At 41.7% G+C, this 20032-nt stretch overlaps 2 protein-coding genes across 2 annotated transcripts in view; one reads left to right on the top strand and one right to left on the bottom strand.

Annotated features, from left to right (window-relative positions):
* spock1 (SPARC (osteonectin), cwcv and kazal like domains proteoglycan 1) overlaps positions 1-2331 on the top strand; it is a 62703-nt gene extending 60372 nt beyond the window's left edge. Inside the window, exon 12 of the mRNA XM_085905922.1 lies at positions 1108-2331. Within this exon, the coding sequence (XP_085762048.1) occupies positions 1108-1295 (188 nt within the window). The 3' untranslated portion in view covers positions 1296-2331. The remainder of the gene's footprint in view (positions 1-1107) is intronic.
* Positions 2332-6022: 3691 nt separating this feature from the next.
* On the bottom strand, positions 6023-19162 carry bicc2 (bicaudal C homolog 2). Its single transcript, XM_085905921.1, has 19 exons — positions 18901-19162; positions 15936-15982; positions 15553-15622; positions 15344-15423; positions 15101-15262; positions 14946-14999; positions 14027-14242; positions 13678-13929; positions 12259-12390; positions 11972-12161; positions 11393-11532; positions 11117-11325; positions 10633-10738; positions 10215-10254; positions 8072-8229; positions 6884-7079; positions 6644-6807; positions 6227-6326; positions 6023-6153 (listed from the first exon to the last, which is right to left on the bottom strand). The coding sequence occupies exons 1-19, from the start codon at positions 19160-19162 to the stop codon at positions 6023-6025; spliced, it is 2709 nt and encodes a 902-aa protein (XP_085762047.1).
* Positions 19163-20032: the final 870 nt, after the last annotated feature.

Below are 20032 nucleotides of genomic sequence, written 5' to 3'. Positions count from 1 at the left end.
GCAGTGCGGTTGCTTTCAGCTCAGTGGCACAAACATGAGCTGATTTATAAACAATATGTGCCAGTCAGTCAGCCGCAATGCATTTTCTCTAAATCCAGCCTGTAAAAAGGCTTTTTCAAATTGAGCTCTGTGTAAATTTGTGGCGCTGTCAGGTAATGCATTTTATTCTGTATGTGCGTAGGATTAAATGTCGACTCAAAAGCATTTGTTCACCATCAAAATGTGTCAAGCACAATGTTATGAAACAGCTGCAGATTTTCTACAGCTAACAGCTTGAGCATTCTTGTGTGTGTTTTGAAATACGTTGACAGTTGTCAAAGGTTACATACACGGAAGTGTGAAATCCCACATACAAAACCATTTATTATTCGCTATGAAGCTAAAAAAAAATTGACCATCAAGTATACACAGAAATGTAAATAAACAATTGCTAAGATGAATTGTCCTGGCCACTGGTTGCAAGGGAGTTTGTCGGACAGTGAAAGAATTCCACATCCCAACCACACCGTGACAGGAGCTGAGGACAGGAACGAAAACACCCCCCTAAAAAGCGCAATGGTTAGCCGCTGCTTATCAGGGGGAATGCATTCAAGACCCAACCAAGATGAAAAAGTGAAATATAGAGAAGTGGTGCTCAACCCGTGTGCTGTGGCGCACTAATTGTGCTTCTGTTAGATCATCGAAAATACCGTGCAATCTATCATTGACGTGTGTTTTCTTTCACAAAGGTATCCCATTTTGGATTACTTTTTACCCAACTGGGTTGACGCCCGAGCGTGGGTGGGTGTCAGTGACATGCACGAGCAAATGATGATGATATAGTGTCATTAAATTTGGCTTAGCGGTTCCAGGAAGAAACAAATTCTTCTAAATCTGTAGAAAGAGATGCTATAGGACTCAAAGCAGAGAGACATCAGTGCTGAATCCTAAGATAATGTCCAAGACGGACCAAACCTACAGAAAGACGGAACAAAGCTGAAATCTAACGTTCAATTTCAAATCACTGCTCTACATTAAATATAAAGTTGGTAGGTGGAACAGCAACATCTGGTGCCAATACAAATGTACTCAATTTGCTACTGCATTTGTTTGCCATATTTGTTTTAGATGAGGATCAGGAGACATCGGGAGATTTTGGCAGCGGTGGTGCAGTCATCCTCCTCGATGACCAAGAGGAAGAAGCCACGCAGGCTCGACAGAAGAAAAGACGGGGTCGGATCCACCCCAGGGAAATCACAGAAGACGACGATGACGAGGAAGATGACAAGGATGACGAGATCGGCTACGTTTGGTAGCTCCGCCCCCCCACCCCCCCCACCCCCTTCGGTTCTGACACTGTCATCGGCCAACCGGGAAAAGTCCAGCACAGATTTGAAGCCATTCCAGCGTCTCTTCCAGTGGCCGTGGCAGCAGTCCATCTTTTAGCTGAACTCGCTCCTGTAAACGTCGTTCCTCATCCGACTCTCTCTCGCCGGCGGACCTCATTCTTTCTTTTCTAATGTCTCTCTCAAGACAGAGAGGAAACGGAAAGCCAGTTCCATTTTCGCAGTCCCTAAATGCAGATCATGCTCAAGCCTCCTTCTTTTCTGCTCTGTCTCGCAAACATGCAATTATTAACATCTTCAAACGTTTGTCTTATCATGATGGCCTCGCTCTGTTTGCCCCAAATACAAAAGCCAATATCTTGGATGTAAATATGGACAGAGCAGTCCCCGCTGTACATTCTTACAATATTCTTCCATACTGACCATGTTCATTGATATTCCTGCAAATCCACACGTTCCGAGACGGCTCCCTCTTACTCTCTCCCTCTTTTATTTCTCGGAAAGATTATAAATTATTCAACTGTTGATCTTGAATGTCCCAGAAAGGCCAGGTAGCAATGAGATTTAATGTGTCGTCGTTGTTGTTGCATGTTTCTCATCGTGTTCCTGTAAAAGAGAGAATTTACCTGGCTTGGCTCAAAACAGAACGTGACGCCTATTTGGCTGCTACAATACTATGTTGCTATGTTGATGCTGTCTAGTGTCCTTTATTTTTTTTTTGTTCTTCTCCCAATCTCAGGAGGTAGAAAGTTGCATTGCAGAGCGATAACAGTGGACGTAAGCAAAGTGTCGTGACAGCAATTTGTTATTTTGCCAGTAGGTGAGCTAGGACTGCTAAGACTGTGCATGGACACTAAGGAAGGTGCTGCCCCTGAGCTGGGACGAAGTCGTGGGAGCAGAGAAGAGGCTGTGTTCTGCCTCCCAACGCCATGTCGACCAAGTGAACGTTTCTTTGTTAGTTTGACAATTTAAGTAAAGTTGCACTTTGGGTGTCTTTTGAACATTACTGCTGTCTGTGTGATCCGTGTCTTCACATAAATGAATGTCCTTCCTTGTTCAAATATACATTTACACTAGTGCTGTGCAGAAATGTGTCGTAGTTCGGTCATTCGTTCAATTGGTCATAATTATCATGCATTTCGAGTTTGCGAACTCAGATAAGATGGTGTTTTGTTGTTAGCGCTTGTCCTCTGACAGTTCCTCGTGGGGGAAAAGGCAGTTGAGGTGAAAACTTGCTTCCTACCAAGAAATCCCATGTAGCGAGGAGAAGGATGACTAAAAGTGGCCAGTGACAATGTACAGTTTTATGTTTACATTCTTTCTGAGCTCCGCTGCTTCATGTGTTGAATAATATCGACCACCCTGGGATCAACCGCTGGTCAGTGTCTGGCAAATGGCAAGAATACGTAAAAATGAATGCAAGAAATCTGCCAAACAAGCACTCTTATCTCGAGAAAAAAAAGTCAAAGCATTCTTATCTCAAGGCGCCATTGAAGAGATGCAATTTTACTTACGCAAACCAGTAGTTATCATCCTCGTGCAACTGGCACCTGTCACCCCAAACCACGGACGTCTGGCTTTGTCTTTCGTCCAAGTGAAAACACAATATAAGGGAGAAAGGCAAGAAGAGGGTCTGCTTTCCTAACCCCACACTACCATAAAAGATTATATGAGATTATAATTAACATGGGCTACATTTTACAGAGGCTCCAATCACAAAACCCAAAAGATTACTGAAGCCAATTGGGTGTGATATGGCTTGCTAAATGGGACAGCTGATCCCACAGTTTTGAAAAATCCCACTCCACAAGCAGATGCCAAAAGAAAAAGTCTTTCTTCCAGCTTTGCTAATTCAACATCTTAATGTGACTGAAGGAGATGGAATTGGTTTATTTTTACTCCCAACGCAATATCAGCTACAAAAATCACACACTGGGCCCTCACTTTTATCCATAATGTGTTCATTATGTCCCTCGGCTCTCCCACTCACTTCAATCAGTTCGTTATCCTTGGGGCACTCTTTTCCCCTATTTCACCCCCTGAAACTACGACTTAATTTACTTTTAGTTTTTCCAAAAAGGCTCCCTAGTGAAGACCTGCAATTGACTGCAAGTGTCACACATAAAATAATTGCTCTGTACACAGTGTGCTAAAACATAACACAAAAATTGTATTGTGAGACAAATATATTTTAAATTTTAAAGCTCTGCTGCAGCCTTGTCTAGGCTAGATGCACTGAGGGTCACATACAAAAAAAATAAAGGCCGCAAGGAACATTTTGATAGTCTTTGCATTTAGTTGTTCTTTTTTTAACTCATGCTAAAACCAGTCCAGTCTAACTCCATGTATGCCAAGCAATTTTTCAGTCCATCATTTTCTTGTCCTCGTTTTATTCTATTTCATCCATTGGCCATTAACTGGCTCTGTTTAATACAAATCCCACTGTTTGTGATTTAAGTGCTAACTTTCTATTTCTGCTGTTAGCCACCCTGCAAGTCATATTTACTCTTTTTTTTTTTTATCTGCTTTGCTTTATAATGCTGTCTGCTGCGTATGAAAATGACTGCAGTCTGATCACTAAGGGAAAATTCCATCTGTATTGCTTTGTTGTCATGCCACAGAGCATCATACAGACTAATGACTGGAGATGTCTCAAGCAGCAAATTGTCAGGATTTCTTTTACTGGCAGTCGTCATCATGTCTTTTTGGTGTTCTGCTCCTTAGATGTGGCATCCGTCTGTACTTTATGTAGGCCGTGTTTATGACTCATTTTAACAATGTCAATTCAGAGTGTGCTGCATCTCAATAATCGGAAAATACTGCTTTGAGTTTTGTCGGCAAATCGGAATTTGATCTAAAAAAAAAAAAAAATATCATACCTTCCTATTCATTTGCATGATTCACTGGCTTTTGTTTTGTGCCGATCCTCATTTGGGTTGTGGGTAACCGGCGCTTATCCCAGCTGACTTTGAAAGCTAGTCACCATAGATGGACTGAATCACAGGACACATACGCAAAGTACTCACGCAATTTAGTGTTATCAACAATGTGGCAAATAATTGTTATATTTACATTTCAGAACGGTATATTTGCTAATGTATATTTTACAGTGTTAATTTTGTCATTAGAAAACACATTGCACATTTTTGAAGGAGGGGGGCTGAAATGGATTCATGGTATATCCATTCATTTCAGTGGAGGTGATTTAGGATATGACAATTTTGAGTGTGCATGCTAGGAATCAAATTTGTAACTCAAGGCACCACTGTACTTGCAGGATGTCACGGCCACTGGCCATGAGACAAAATGGCCACTTTCCAAAATGTACTGCAGTACTTTCACTTAACACTCACACTTACTGTGTAATCAAAGACCGATTGGAACATGCGACCACTTGGGGAGCGCAATTAGCTACCTGGCAGAATTCAAAGCAGTGAGCACTCGTGTGCCCCACGGACCAGATTGAAGGTTCATCACTCTGAAACCTTCTATAAAAATTGGCATAGACGTCGTAATGAGTGGGGATGATCCCTCACTAATCTGCTACAGCCCACCACTTCTACTCACGGACCCTTTCATGCTCAACCTGCTTGGAGCATGTGAACCCTGCTGTGGATCATTTGCATCCAAGTGCTAACCAATCCCTCCCTCATTTAGAAAGTGCTCACACTGTTTTCATTTAACGCTCTGCCAGTTAGACGGCTTTCCCATGACAGCATCAAATTGTGCAGTGGGCCCCTCAATAAATGAACTGAACAGGAAATTAATCGTGTGCAGTTGCAGTGATGATAAATTCAATTGAAAGTGTCAAATGAGGCAACCAAATTAAAAGGAGTTTCACACCTATAATTGTACTTTCCATTAGTCTTATCTATTTGTTGCAAATGCATTTGTTACCATCAGCGCCATCTTCCATTCCGGGAGCTCTAATTCTATTGTAATTGTTCCTAAAAGTTATTCATGCAACGCAAATGTGACTTTCTACAGAGTGACACCAGTGCCATCTGGTGGAACTTGTCATTGTTTTCTTGCACTGAAATTCGATATTTCAGAAACAGGACTAAAAGTAAAAACTTTTTTTAAATTTTAAACTTTTCCGTCCATCAGTTTTCCAAACCGCTAATTGTCACAAGACTTGCGGGCCTGATAGAGCCTATCTCGGCTGTTTTAGCGCCGTAGGCGGGGGTACACCCCTTACTGGTACTCTCTCGCAGGCACGGCCAGGAAGAACTTCTAAACTCCACACAGTAGTTTTTATATTACGTTGCACCCCATCTATTTTTCTGCATGCACGGATTCAGATTACAGGAAAACACCTTTAGCATCATGGTTTTATTTTGTATCAGAGTACAGTGTCATTTGGGGGCAGGGTCTATTTACATTAGAATAAAGGTAGTGGATAATGAGACCATTAATATAATTTTGCAAAAAGAAAGGCACACAAGAAACTCACAGAACAGCTAGTATCATGAATGTAATGTAATGTTTGACTTTTTCCTCAAAACATAACATAACACTTGGAAGAGAAGACCTCCCTGTCTTGATTTTTATAGAAAAGGCTTTGGAATGTGGCTGTTGATGGAAGGCACACATGACTACGTTTTTTGTTTTTTCTTGTTGTTTCTGACTTAAGTGAAACGATATGTTAGAGCTTCAGTTCCTTAACTGACAAGCTCATAGCGGGCTAAAAGATGCTTTCACCAGTGGTTACTGAGGGCAGCAACTTCCATGTCCGCAATACGTGGCAGTCTACCGCTGGCGCCGCCTTCCAGGTATCCAGACTTTACACTGGATGTGTCTGAAGGTCTCCTCTTGCTCTTGTTCAGGTCTGAACAAGATTATTTGGTTTTAGTGTTGAAGAAGGGTCACTTCAGTGATGAGAAATCCAGCTATGACATTACCTGAGATGGCCAACAGCATCTTGCGTCTGGCTCCAAATGTGGACACGCCCACTTCCTTCAGATCATCATCAGACAATGTGAGGAACGTCTGGTAGTCGATCTCGAAGAACACCAAGGTTGTTATAGTTAATAAAAACGTCTGATCATGAACACCAAGATTGTCACAAAAAAGTAAAACTACAATTATACAGATTATAAATATGTTTTTGTGAATAAAATAAGATAATATGAAAATGCAGTTGTTAAAAAAATAATTGGACTAATATCATAGTGACTTTTTGTTTAATCTTGCACTCAACAGATACACCATATATCAAAAAATTAACACTAAACTAAAATCCTCAAAAGATAGAAACTAATATATTAATAAGTGTACTGCTAAAAACAAAGCCTGTTTTCCTTTTAGTTTTTGTTTACCTCCTGTTGCTCTAACACATCAATGTACTTCATCAATCCCAATTGGCTAAGGAGCTCCGGAAGTTCGTCCATCATCGGGGGGGAGGGGCTACGTTGACTGCAGCTGGATGCCCTCCTTGATGAGCACACTTCGTCAAAGTAGTTGCAACCTGGAAAGCCCTCGGCTGTAGGCAACAGGGTCAAACCTTAATATCTTTCGTTGTCCAATTCCTACTTATAAAAGAACCGACTGGGACTCACGGGGTTTGTCATTTCTGTTTCTGTTGGATGTGAACGTGGGGAAGTGGGAGGAGGATGAGAAGGATGTCGGTGGTGGGGAGGATGGAGAAGAAGAGGAGGAGGAGGAAGATGAGGAGGCGGGCTGTGATCCCCGTCTGTCCCTCCAGTTGTCCGAATTACTCCCTTGAGACGCCGTCCCGCTCTGATTGGCCCATGACTGCAAAGTTGCAATAAGTAAATTTCACTTTCAAAAATAATATTTACATATATATATAATATTTATATAATATTTATACTCACTTCACTCTGGGTTTAAATGATGTCATCTTTTATGAATGTAATATGTACCTCAGCAGGGAAACGCTTACAAAATTTGCTGTTTTAATTGATTATTGTATTATTGATTAATCTCAGAGACACAGTTACAGAAATGAGCAGAATTTTACATGCTTGCCCTGTCACTTGTTGCCAGGCAATTGGTGCACAATAGCTATCGTTAAACTCCAGTGAGTCAGCGAATCCGTCCATTTGAGGGTATTTTTAAGTACCGTATTTTCCGGACTATAAGGCGCACCTTGACCATAAGGCGCACCTTCAGTGAATGGCCCATTTTAAAACGTTGTCCTTATATAAGGTGCACTGGACTATAAGGCGCACCATTAATGCATCATATCAGATGTTTAATCCAAATCGAATCGTTCTCCATTTTATCTTTTTTATTTCAACTTCAGACTCAACAAATTACTTTATAATCACAAAATAATGATCCATAGTCTTTTTGATTCAAGATTCATAGTCTTCAGCGGGCCACTTATGATTGATTTCATGACACAATGCTTCGGGCCAGTATAAATTTAGGAATTTGGTCCATATATAAGGCGCACTGGACTATAAGGCTCACTGTCGGCTTTTGAGAAAATGTTAGGTGTTTGGGTGTGCCTTTTAGTCCGGAAAATATGATAGGTGGTAGGGCACAAGTAAGCTGGATGATGTGATTGTTCCTGCTGACCAAAGTGGTGCGATCAGGCGACAAGCATTCAAGTTCCTTTTGTTCACCACATATACACAAAACAGTTTGGCAAACAGTTTGAGAGACACAACAAAATGAAATACCTAAGGGGAACTTTAGAAACAGTAGTAGTTTGGCATCATTTGTTGAAAAACTAGTGAGAGCCGCTCGTGTTGAGCTGACGAATTGCTGATTTGTACCTGGCTGCTGCTTGTGCTCAAGTAGGGTTTGTAGCTGCGACGGCTGATGTTCCGCAGCTCCTTCACAGCTTCTGCTGGCATGGACTTTGAAAAGCCCAGACCGCTCCAAGTGTCCGTGGGTGTCCGGACTTCAGTGACCACTGGCTTTCTCTGCATTGCTGGAAGGAGACAACACAGAAAGCAATCTCGCTTGGGTAAGTCAAAGTACAAGTATCTTAGCAGAGTATGATTTAGGTAGTAATAAAATAGAAAACACTTTTTAGACTTTGTGATTTTGTAGATTTTTTGATGTAACATTATTTCATGCAATGTTTTTGTGCGAAACGTTTCAATTGAACCATGTACATTTATTTTACTTTCCTATGTATAAGTGCACGGTTAATGTTCGAATTGTGCACAATTTTACAGTAGCTTAAAAAACTATTAGCTACTTTTTATGAATAAACTCTATGCTTCATTTTTGATCAACGGTCATGCCCTCTACCTACGTTTCACAATAGGTGATACTTAGTCTAAAATGTTTGCGAGCCATTGGTTTAGAATGGTACTCAATTAATATTCATGTTCTGATTTTACTGAATTAATAGTATAATTTAATGTCATGAATGGATTTTGGCTGGGGAGTTTTCGAATTCCAATATTTTGTCACTTTAGGTAGCCCTAATAGGCACAATATCCATTGTGACAAGGCATTGTAATCACGTCCATGGCTGTGTAAGATTATCCTAATCACCAGATCATTCACAATTGTCGTCGTTTTCGTCGTCATCTGCTGCTTGACAAGTTGTGTGAGAAACCGAGTCAGCCGCAGGTGCTCCCATCTGGAGAGTGTTCCGCATCAGTAAGGTACTGTGTGCCTTCGTATTCTGGACAGGTTTGAGGATTTTTCCGCCTTGTGCTTCCAGTATAGGGATAAGGTCAATGAACAATTTCTTGGAATGTTACTTTATGTTGAGAAGTAACGAACATGGTTAGGGGGAATGTATCTGAGCAAAAGCATACATTTTATTTTATGATTTATTATTATTATTATTATTTTATTATTGATTATTTATTTGTCATGTTTTGTTAGTCTAGAGATTGATTTTTCAATGCAATTGAGTTCGATGCAAGCTAATGAAAGATGGAAACTGTTTTGTGGGAAGTTGTCAAAACTCTTATTGTATATAAGTAACAATAAGTATATTTCAGTCTATATTGTTGTACTTACGTTTACAGATGCATTGAATCAATACTTGGGTTTTTACAATACTATCTGTGCTAAATAATTGTTATTGATTATAATTGTTAAGCGCAGAGTGTGAGTAGCTCTATTTTACACACACCTTAGGCAGACTCATTCAATATGAAGTTGTTTGAAGAGAAATCAATGAAATAGTATTTGATGGACAGCTGTAAATAGCTGAGGGAGACTAGCCGTGGCAAAACAAGTCAAAGCAGTCTGTCTATCATTGCGGTTGTTCAAGCTCTACTTCCGAATGGAATGGAATGGACAAAGTAGGCTCAGGTATTAAATAATTCATTGGGAGCGGTACTTCTTGTTGCCAGTGTTTGGCATATTTAATCAAGCTCAAATTGTCAAAATTGAGACACAGCACAAAAACAAGCAGAAACATAGAGGTGTGTCAAAGCTGTAACAGCACACAGCCAAGAGGGTGTACGTTTATGTAATGAAACGTATGAGTTTGCCCCAGTTGGCCCATTCAAACAGCAAATTCATAATCCCATAATAAAGGCAACACTGAGGGAGATTTTGACCCATTTTACTACTCTTCCTTGAGATAGCGTGTGTGTGTGTGTGCGTGTGTTTATAGCATATGAAACAATTCAAATGCATTTCAGTGAAGTGCTATATGAAGGATTCTTTGCACAAATGGCTTGTGCCAAACATTCAGTACAAAGCTTTTGGGACAGGTAACCACTATACTGTACATTCATAAGGTAAATATGGCAAATAGAAATAGGATAAGCATCTTTTTCTATTTTTCAGCTGTAAAAGTCGTTTGACTTCAAGGTGCAGCCGCGGAATACAGTGGGTCACAGATCAATGACTGTAAAATCAGCTTTGCTTTGCACTCTTTGCTTAGCACCAGAAGCCACAGTACAAGACAGGAACAGGAATGAAACATTTAGAGGCACTAACCTCTTGTTGCCAGCAATTTCTTCTTCTCATAGTCATAAACCTACAGAGCACAAACAGGATATAAAGCAGGTAAATAATGCATAGAATTGAAGATATTTTCCATCCTCTGAGTGCAGGCAGGTTAAACCTCATTTACACATTTATCCCAATACTTACAGCACATCCTGCATGCGCTGTTAATACTTTTGCGTGACTTTGGAGTGTGAGGGATTACACAAAAGATCTCAAAAGGGCCTAAAAATCAATCAGAAAGTAACACATGCTGGTAAAAAGACAAAAACGTTAAAGCATGTCTTCCTTCTATCCTTGTACTTCTTGAAAATGAGTTTGCTGCAGTTGTGTGCACTCGAGCGTTAATTTGCTCAGCTGTCATGTACATTGGAAGAGTGAAAAGCAAGTCATGTGTGTTCTTTTGCACCTCTGATTCTGAGATGTCTGCGCAAACATCCCGGGACATTGTCACATCTTTCCTTAGGCTGTTCCTCCGCTCCATCCTCCCTCGCTCCATTTCTGCATTCAGCATCCTTGTGCATTCAGGAGATAACACACATACACAAGATTAACTTGGGTGGCTATGTGGAAGCAAATTAAACCGCACAGAACACGACAAAACCAAGTACAAAGGAAATTGTAATCGCAGTATTTAGGATTTGCACACAGCTGTTCCGTATTTTATGGATGGATGGATGGATGGATGGATGGATGGATGGATGGATGGATGGATGGATGGATGGATGGATGGATGGATGGATGGATGGATGGATGGATGGATGGATGGATGGATGGATGGATGGATGGATGGATGGATGGATCAATAAATTAAATAACTGCGCAAATGGGGTGAACATGCTAATTATTATATATAGATTGAATTTCAGGATTTGAATTGTCTTGACCCTCACCTGCACGTAAACGCCTGCCCTGTAGAGTGGCGTCGGACTTGGTGGAAAACTTTGTTTATCTCGGGACCCTGCAAACTCCCTCTCCGACCCATCTTTATCACCCTGGGTCCGCTGGGGATGTTCATTGCATCCTCCGATGACATCATCATCACCGTCTCCTTTGAGCTCTCATCATCTGATTGGCCAGACTGGTCGTCATTTTCTAGGATCTAAATAGAAAGGACATCTTAACTTAATGGATGTTCTGGTCCTCCAATAGTCAAAGCTATTAAGCACCTTCTCCAATGGACGACTGTCTGTTCCCTTCAGTCCTGTCCTCCCTTCCTCAGTGGGAGCGGGTAGTCCAGGTGGTGGTGATGGGCGAGCCCTCATACTACTTAGAACCTCCGGAACGGATGCAGGTGCAGAGACAGGGCCTATTGAACATAAGAGAACACAGTTATTTGAAAAGGACATTTAATTAAAATGTCAGTCTGTCCGAAACTTACTGGCCACAGTTATTATCGCTACTTCTACAATGTAATGAGATAAAGCACAAGCGCTGCATCCATAGACCCAAATACAGTAGCCTACAATGTTCTGTTTTCAAAGATCTTGCCAGAAATGTATTGATTTAAAAACATCTTCTTCATGATGCTTGTAGTTTTAGTGCAATTATGTAGAACTGTACTTGTCATTTTTTTTCCTCATTTCTCTTTTCTACACTTTTTATAAGTACTAGGGATTTTAATTACGTATATATATTTGTCAGTGTCAATTGTCATTGATTGTAAAATTCCAAAGTGGCAAAGAAAAGCTGGATAACAACATCAAACTTTTGTGTCCTCACTCCTTACAGTGTGCGCAAAAGCTCACCGTTTTCCGAGAGACGCAGCTGCTGGAGTAACATGTTGAGCCAATAGCTGGTCAACTCATTGCCAGCCAGAACGGGGTCAGGTGCCACCTTGGTTACCTTGGTGGAGTCACAAGAATCCAAACCCAACAACAGCCGACGGGCCTCATAAAGACATTGGATGTTTCTTTCGAGACCTTTCACCACGACTGACTGCAAAATGTAAAATGTAAGCTGTTTGTTGGTAATTGTGAGAGGTAACACAAGAGAACGATGCACGACTGAACAGGGTTAATTAACATTGTGCTACCTTGTTGGTCTGCTTTACTTTGGGTTTGACACTAATGAAGACTCCAAGGTTTTGCATCATCTGAGCCAGCGCACAGGGATCTGCCTCCACATTTTCCCGCATGTCAAACATCAAGCACACAGGCAGACAGTCCTATCCGCACACACACACACACACACACACACACACACACACACATACATACACACACAAATGACACAAATATGTACATAGTTTGATAATAATCACCAGACTCTTTGCCAGATACACGTTCCTCCCACTGTTTCTTTTAGATACTGTCATCACTCGACCATATTTGTTATTGTGTTTGTAGTTTACCCACCTCTTTTTAGCTATGTATGGAGCAATATGTAGCTAGTTATCTAATTGGTTTGTGCTCTGACATTCACTGAGTGACATTCACCATCAGCAACTGACTAAATGTAATACCTTGTTTTTTTAAATGCCTGTACACTCATGTATGTCAGTGTGGTGTATGTAAAATGCTTAGGAAAAAGAATTTACTCCATTTTAGAATGAGGTTGTAAAATAACAAAAGGTGAAAACAGTGAAGTGCTCTGAATACTTTTTCAGTGTCACTTTAGATAAATCTGATCTATGCGTTCTAAGGAAGAAAGGGAAAAAAGTTTATGAAAAACACGTTACGAGTAATTGGAAATGTTTTTGTCATAGTACTCATAAAGCATTTATAATGTCATTCTTGGCCATGAGTAAAACCTTTATAAGGGTATCGCTATTATAATGTGACATCAATTCAGCATCATCTTTTTCAGAATTTTTGCTGCAGTTTCTATATTGGTCCTCATCACACTGACGCTGGACCATAATGTTGTGGCAAGTGTATTTTTTTAGGTTAAATGTCTTTACTGTGTGACAACGACACCACGGTAGTGACACTAACGACTCACTGGCAAATGATTAACTGTTTATGTCTAGGCAGTCTTGTATCTTGCCACTATTCGACTGTTTTAGTGTTAACGTCACTCTATGCTTATTTTCTGGACTTTTGTGTATACTTCTGTGCTGTTGTCTTTTGTCAGACTGCCAAGCCTCTGGAGGAGCCACAAACATGGAGTAGAGAATATCCTATATTTCAAATAGCTCCTGGAGCATTTGTGCCTCTCCATTGAACCCTTCACCAACTTATCCAAGAATTTCAAAGTTTATTTGTTTATGTTTGTGTTTGTGTTCCACAGTGTGAAAGCAGTGTGCTATGCAAAAATCTGGAAGAGAAGTACAGAGAAAGAATACAACACAATTCAGAAAGGGGGGCTCTTAACAGAATCACGAAATGTGATATTTTGAGGGTGAAAATAGCACTTGGCTCGGTTAGTGCCAGACAGACGGTATTGTTATGCTGAAACTCATACTTTGACTGTTGTTTTTTGTTTTTTTTTCAGACAGCAAAAGAAAGCTTACCATGAGTTGCTGCCGGGCCAGACACACTCCATCCGGCCTGCCCTGTATGACCAGTGAGGGGAGGTTCTGGGGTGCGCTGAGGTCCGGTAGAATGATTTGGGTTTGAGTGTGATGCATAACGCTCAGGAAGTGAGCTCCATTCTGCCCCAGCAAGAAGAGATGCTGCTGTGAGGTGACATCAAGCTGGCTGGTCACCACGCTCCCCGTCACTTCTGATCCCACAAGCAGCTCCATCAGAATGCAGGTTGCCTTCTGCCGTGTCATACATGGTTTTAACAAGTGTTTACTTGTCTGTGGTTGCAGCTCGCGTGCGCTCGCCGATGCTTTCTGATGCACATGGTGCGCTGACCTTGACTGCAGAGGCGTTGCCCTGCAGGCCCCACACGGTGCAGCAGCTACCAAAAAAGGCAGGCTGCGCCTGAGGCTGTGGTGGGATGGCTCTGAAGCTCACGCTCACCCCCAATGTCTGCACCACCTGCTGGATGAGAGGTGAGCCGGCGTCTGGCACGGGCTGAGGTGCCAAGCTGACCGGCAGGTCAAAAGTCAAAGTCAGTGGCTGCAAATCCTAGCATGTAAAAAGAGAAGGCGATAAGATGATGTCAGAAAAACAGATCCTTTTGACACACCGAAATTGGCACAACTGTATACAGTAATCCCTCGCTACATCGCAGTTCATTTATCACGGCTTCAGTACATCGCTGATTTCCCCCCCAAACCCCCCGCCCCACCCAAAATCAAAAATTCAAGATAAAAATTCTAAATTGGGGAATTGAGGCAAAAATGTTGCCCGCATAATGCGGCTTGGTGGCGCACTGGTTAGCCTGTCCGCCTCACAGTTAGGAGGATGCCGGTTCAATTCCACCTCCGACCCTCCCGATAGAGTTTGCATGTTCTCCCCGTGCCCACGTGGGTTTTCTCCAGGCACTTCAGTTTCCTCCCACATCCCAAAAAACATGCGGTAGGGTGATTGAGCACTCCGAATTTCCCCTAGGTGTGAGTGTGGATGGTTGTTCGTCTCTGTGTGCCCTGCGATCGGCTGGCAACCGGTTCAGGGTGTCCCCCCCCTACTGCCTGATGACTGCTGGGATAGGCTCCAGCACACCCACGACCCCCATGGGGACAAGCGGTATTGCCCATTCTTGTATAGTATGAACAGTTTCTCAAACTGTGCCATGTTAGTGGTGCTACTGAGACGGCTTAAGCCGGATAAGATTCCACTGAAAGCCCAGGCGCCAAATGTACAGCCCGACACTAAATAAACCACTCACTCTAATCCTCCTCCTGGCCTCTTCCACTCCCTCGATGGGTCCAGCAATCGACACCTGGTATAGTAATAAAGTGGAAAAACATTTTGCACTTGTTTTCTTTTATAGAGGTCCTTAATTGTCTGTCTTAATTGCTCCCTTTGGTTTTATAAGCACACCTGGTTGCTTTTCTCCCCTGTAGCATTGTGGCGGTTGGAGTCTGGGAAATGGATGTGGCAGGAAGTGGCTTCCATCACCTTCTTGATGTTTCCGCCACCTTTGCCAATCACATGGGAATGCTCTGTGTAGGCCACGTCCATTTTGAGGGTGACCTTATTTACCTGAGTATGTAATCAAGACTTCATTTTATATTGCCACTGATGTACTAAATATAATAACTCTTTTAACATTGCAATGAGTACCCTTGTTTCTAGAACTTCTAGAATCTTCTTTTTGGCTTCCAGAACATTGGCTTTCTTCCCTTCCACCTTCACATGTGGGTCTGCAAGAGGAAACAGCTCAGTAAGATTGTGCAATGTAGTTTGACTGCCAAGAGATTGATATAAACAGTAGCAGGGAACAACTAAATGGAGCTAATTATAGGATGTGAGTGACACTACAAATCTGCCACCTTTCTTTGACTTGGCTCCAATCTTCAATTTGGAAGGCCACTTCACCTGAGTGTCAGTTTCTTTCATCACCTGTGAAGGCCAAAACAATAGAGGAGAGTGAAAGAGCTGCAAAGAGGGAGGAAGCCATCTGTCATTGTATGCTTTCAGAATATACTATGTAGCACGTACAGATTCTATGAATAGAAAGTCTCATTTGCATTTCAAAGATTGTAATCATTATACCAAGAAAACATGTTATCGCAGGATTTCTCAAAGAGAAGCTTTATGCACCAATGTAAACTTCATGCACCAATGTTAAACAATGGCCGCTGTCTACTGAGGAGGAAACTTTCATTAGTTTTGCCTTCTTAATTAAATGTGGCAAATTTGGTCTTGGACTTACTTTCTCAAAAAACTCCTCGCCTGTCATAGCATCTCCAGGTCTTGGTGCTGTAATGAACACAGTGAAAATAAATAGAAATAAAAAGGAGGATATAAATCACTGCAGTCCCCTCCTTCCAGAATCAGCAAAGAGCCGCCTCACCGTTGTAAAGAAATCGAGAAAGTACAAGTGCTGCAATGAATCAAGTTGTGCAATCAAATAGATGATCCTTTGAATCACTGCTGCATTGTAACAATTTTTTTCTATCAACTTCACTTACAATACCGTTTAGATTATGCGAGACAAAAAAAGTCAATTGTACATACTGTATACCTTTGAGAATATTTACAGTTTGCTTTTTTTTGTCCCCTTTCAAATGAGTCCTGTCAGACTGTCCTCCAACTCTCCAAACTTTCACTTTTGTGTGATCAGCATTAAACAATGTTGACAACTTTCAAATGTTGATATTAGCTTAGCAACTGGCACAAAAGGAAGGAGAAATTGCATGGAACATAAAGAATTTTAAAAGGCCATGGCTCCACTGTGACATTTACAGGGTTGGGGGGTAGTGCTTGGACTGCCCCTCCCACCTCCATCACTCAGGGTAACCCTGGCTAGAGCTGAGGAATGGGGAGAGAATAGTATAGGGTGGAGAGAGAAGGTGGCAAAGATGGTTTGGGAGGGGGGGTTGCAACACAAATTAGCTTGGAAACGGCTACTGACGTTGTTGACATTTAGTGACGCAAAGACCTCCCACTCGACCACAAAAATTAGTTCACGGATACAAAACAGAGAAGTATTGAGGAGAAAAATCCACTCAAGTACCTCATGGTCAAAGAGAGTGGAATTTGACGAGATAGACTATTTACAGCCTGACTGAGGCTATTCATACACCATAAAGTATCACAGCAGAATTAGTGTGTCAACGGACAAAAGAACAGTCGACTGTTTTTAAGTAGGAGTATAGATAATTGCGTAAAAAAAGACTGGTGAAAGAATTGATTCAAATCCTGTTCTTACAAAAGTTCCAAAGCACAGACTCTGTAATGTACTTTAAATGTAAAAAGTAATGATGCATTTTGACATGCACTTATATACTGTATAATACACGTATTGGCAACTTGGCACGATAAAAAAAACTTCCTGCAAACTAAATATTTCCTGACAAACAAAGTAAAATCAAATATACCGATATCTGTTTTCAAATGTAGCGAGTAAAGGTAAAAAGCGAGTAAATACTTAAGTGCAGATTCTTGACTGTTTGTATTTGGCTACTTCCCACCACTGCCAACAAGGTGAGCACATAGAGCATGTGCAGTGGTGACACAATGAGTCTCCACAGTGACACATTGGAGGCATTTGTCATAAAGCTGCCAGGCTGCGATAACTAACGACGGCTGTTACCTCCTCATCCCAGACAGGCATGATAATAGCAATAAGACTTATGAATGCATCACCCATAGGCTGTCATTAATCATTCATGATAATACATGATTTTACTGCACGGATGGAGGCCTTGAGAGGCAAGAATTTAGGCTGGCCACAATGAAAAATCACCTTCCATTAACCCTCAAGCCTCGTTCAGTGTTCTTTATGGCTATTTTTGACCAGGCACGACAGTCTGTAATTTTGCCTTTTGTGTCAACGTTTTAACTATCAGTTCTTGTTATGAGTTCAAAATGTCCGTCCATACATCCATTCTCTAATGCTTATCCAGGGTTGGGTTGCAGGGACAGTAGCCAATTCTTCCAGCTTTCACCGGGGCGTTCCCAGGTCAGCCAAGACAGTACTTGTCTCTCCAGTGTGTCCCAAGTCTTTCCTGGGGCCACCCCCCGGTGGACCACCTCACCAGGGAGATGTCTCGGAGGCATCCGAATAAGATGCCTTAAGCATCTCTTCTGGTTCTTCTCAAAATAGAGGATCAGCAGTCTGATTCCCTATGGGTGACCAAACGCTGTCTCAAAGGGAGAAACCGGGCAGCCTGTGGCAAAAATGTATTTCGGCAGAATCTCTGCATGAATTTTGTACTTTCGGTCATGAGTCGCAATTCGTGATCATAGATGAGGGTGTGAAGGAGAATAGATCAGCTGTTAAATTGAGAGCGTCACCTTTTGGCTCATCTCCTTCACCACGATGGACTTACACTAAGTCTGCGTTACTGTGGACCTGTTGATATTTTGTTCCACTCTTTGGTCAAAGCCCCAAGATATTTGAACGTAGGGCAAGATCTCATCGCTGACCTGAAGATGGCACGGCACCTTCTGACTGAGGGCTGTGGTCTCAAATTGGATGCTACTGATTTTTATCATTAAATGTGCTGCTTCATGTGGTGTGCATGCCTTGGCCACCTGAGGGCAATACACATTGGATATTCACTACCCATTCCCCTTTTCGTATATTTAAAAAAAAATATGGAGGATTTTAGGCGTGAATATTTTGCTCATTGCATCTCGAAAGGCACCAATTCGTAGACCAGCCACTGTTCATGGAGACAGTGGTTACAACTCAATAAGCTGCAGTCACATTAGTCATTCTTCGCATAGGCCAAAGAAAATATGGCTTTTGGTATCAATCTGTCTACACTTTTGGCTCCACCCTTTGTGCTTAAATTTTTATTGCCAAAATAATTATAACCCCAAGAAACTGATGCTACTCGTGAGCCCGTTTATGGCATTTCCCATTGAGTCGATTTGTTTTATGTTGAGTTTGATTTAAACTGGGAATGGAAATAAACAGCTTTTGTAGAATTGTTCACAATCTCCCCAAGTGCTGCTTGTTGTGAGGTGAATTGATTTGAGTTCCCTGTCCTCAGACAGCTCTTGCATCAAAAATGTTTGCTTGTGAGTCAAAACAAAACTTTTAAACAAACGATGAGTCATATATTGATATACGTAATACCTAACTTGAATGTCGGGTCAGTCATATCTCAAGGTCTGCATAGAGTCAGCAGAGAGTCCAAAAGATTAAATGATGTGTGTTGACTCACCATACAACATGGTCTCCAACTTCTTCCTATTGATCCTGAACCTCTCCTCCACCCACTCCGGATCCACACTCTGACCTCCAGCATTCTCCTGCCTTGGCTCTGTTTCTTCCTCCTCTTCTTCATCCTCTCTGTCACAACAGGCCTCGCTGGGCTCAGGCTTTGCTGCTGAGTCGGGTCCTACGCTAGTTTCCAGTTCAGGCTCCGGTGGTGCTACGGCGCCCTGGGTGGGAGAGCTCTCCTCGGGGCTGATGGTGTTGGCCATAGCAGGACTAAAGCCCTCGTCTGTGTATGTGTGTGAGTGTGAGGATGTGTGTATGTGACCAAGGAGACGAGGGGAGCATGAGGAAAGAAAAAGGGGGGAGCTTGTGACACCCCCCCCCCCCCCCTTAATTCCCCCCACCCCATGAGTTCACAAATGTAACCTCTCTCTCTCTCTTAGTGGTGTGAGGCCCAACAATGCATTAACTGGGATGTGCAATCGAGGGCAGTCGGTCAGCACAGGTCATATCTTCTCTAGCCGAGGGGCACACACACAACAATCTAATAAATCGTCAGTAATCTCTACATCAGTGTTCCACAAGTCAAGGACTGACACACGCACGCAGGCACACACTCACGCGCGCACACACGTTGAAAGCATCCTCACATGAGAGCTCACAGCTAACAAAATAATCACGCTTTCCTGATCCTGAGGGGTTCCGCAACATCTGCCAATTTTCCCCTTATATCGAGTGGACTGTATGAAGTTTCAAAGAGGTTTTAACATCACTTTTACTGCACTCATGCACTGGGTTTAACACATTTCTTAGATCGCCATCCAATATAAGGTTTATAAATAAACTAACAGCATTGGTAACTACCAAAATATATTTTTTGGTTGATTCTGTAATGCTTGAAACATCAAATAGCAATAGTGATTATTTAACGAACATGAATGAAAATATAATCTTATATCTTCAATTTCAATAAAGAAATAAAAAATTGTAAAGTCAAAGTCTGCTTTATTGTCAATTTTGTCATATGTTAAGACAAACAAAGAGATCGAAATAAATAAATAAATAAATTTTGTTTATTTATGATGGCAATTCAATGTTTCCTTGTATTGAGTGCTTGAACGTCACGCTTTATTCAT

This window comes from Syngnathus leptorhynchus, chromosome 2, assembly GCF_054491065.1.
Source record: "Syngnathus leptorhynchus isolate UIUO chromosome 2, UIUO_Slep, whole genome shotgun sequence".
Taxonomy (NCBI): Eukaryota; Metazoa; Chordata; class Actinopteri; order Syngnathiformes; family Syngnathidae; genus Syngnathus; species Syngnathus leptorhynchus.
This window is presented reverse-complemented; position numbering and strand designations above follow the sequence as displayed.

Coding starts and splice junctions, on each gene's coding strand:
- bicc2 (XM_085905921.1), bottom strand. CDS start 19,162: ATGGCCAACACCATCAGCCCCGAGGAGAGCTCTCCCACCCAGGGCGCC. Junction 15,623..15,935: donor GCGAGGAGTTTTTTGAGAAA/GTAAGTCCAAGA, acceptor TGGCCTTCACAG/GTGATGAAAGAAACTGACAC. Junction 14,243..14,945: donor AGGCCAGGAGGAGGATTAGA/GTGAGTGGTTTA, acceptor TTTACATGCTAG/GATTTGCAGCCACTGACTTT.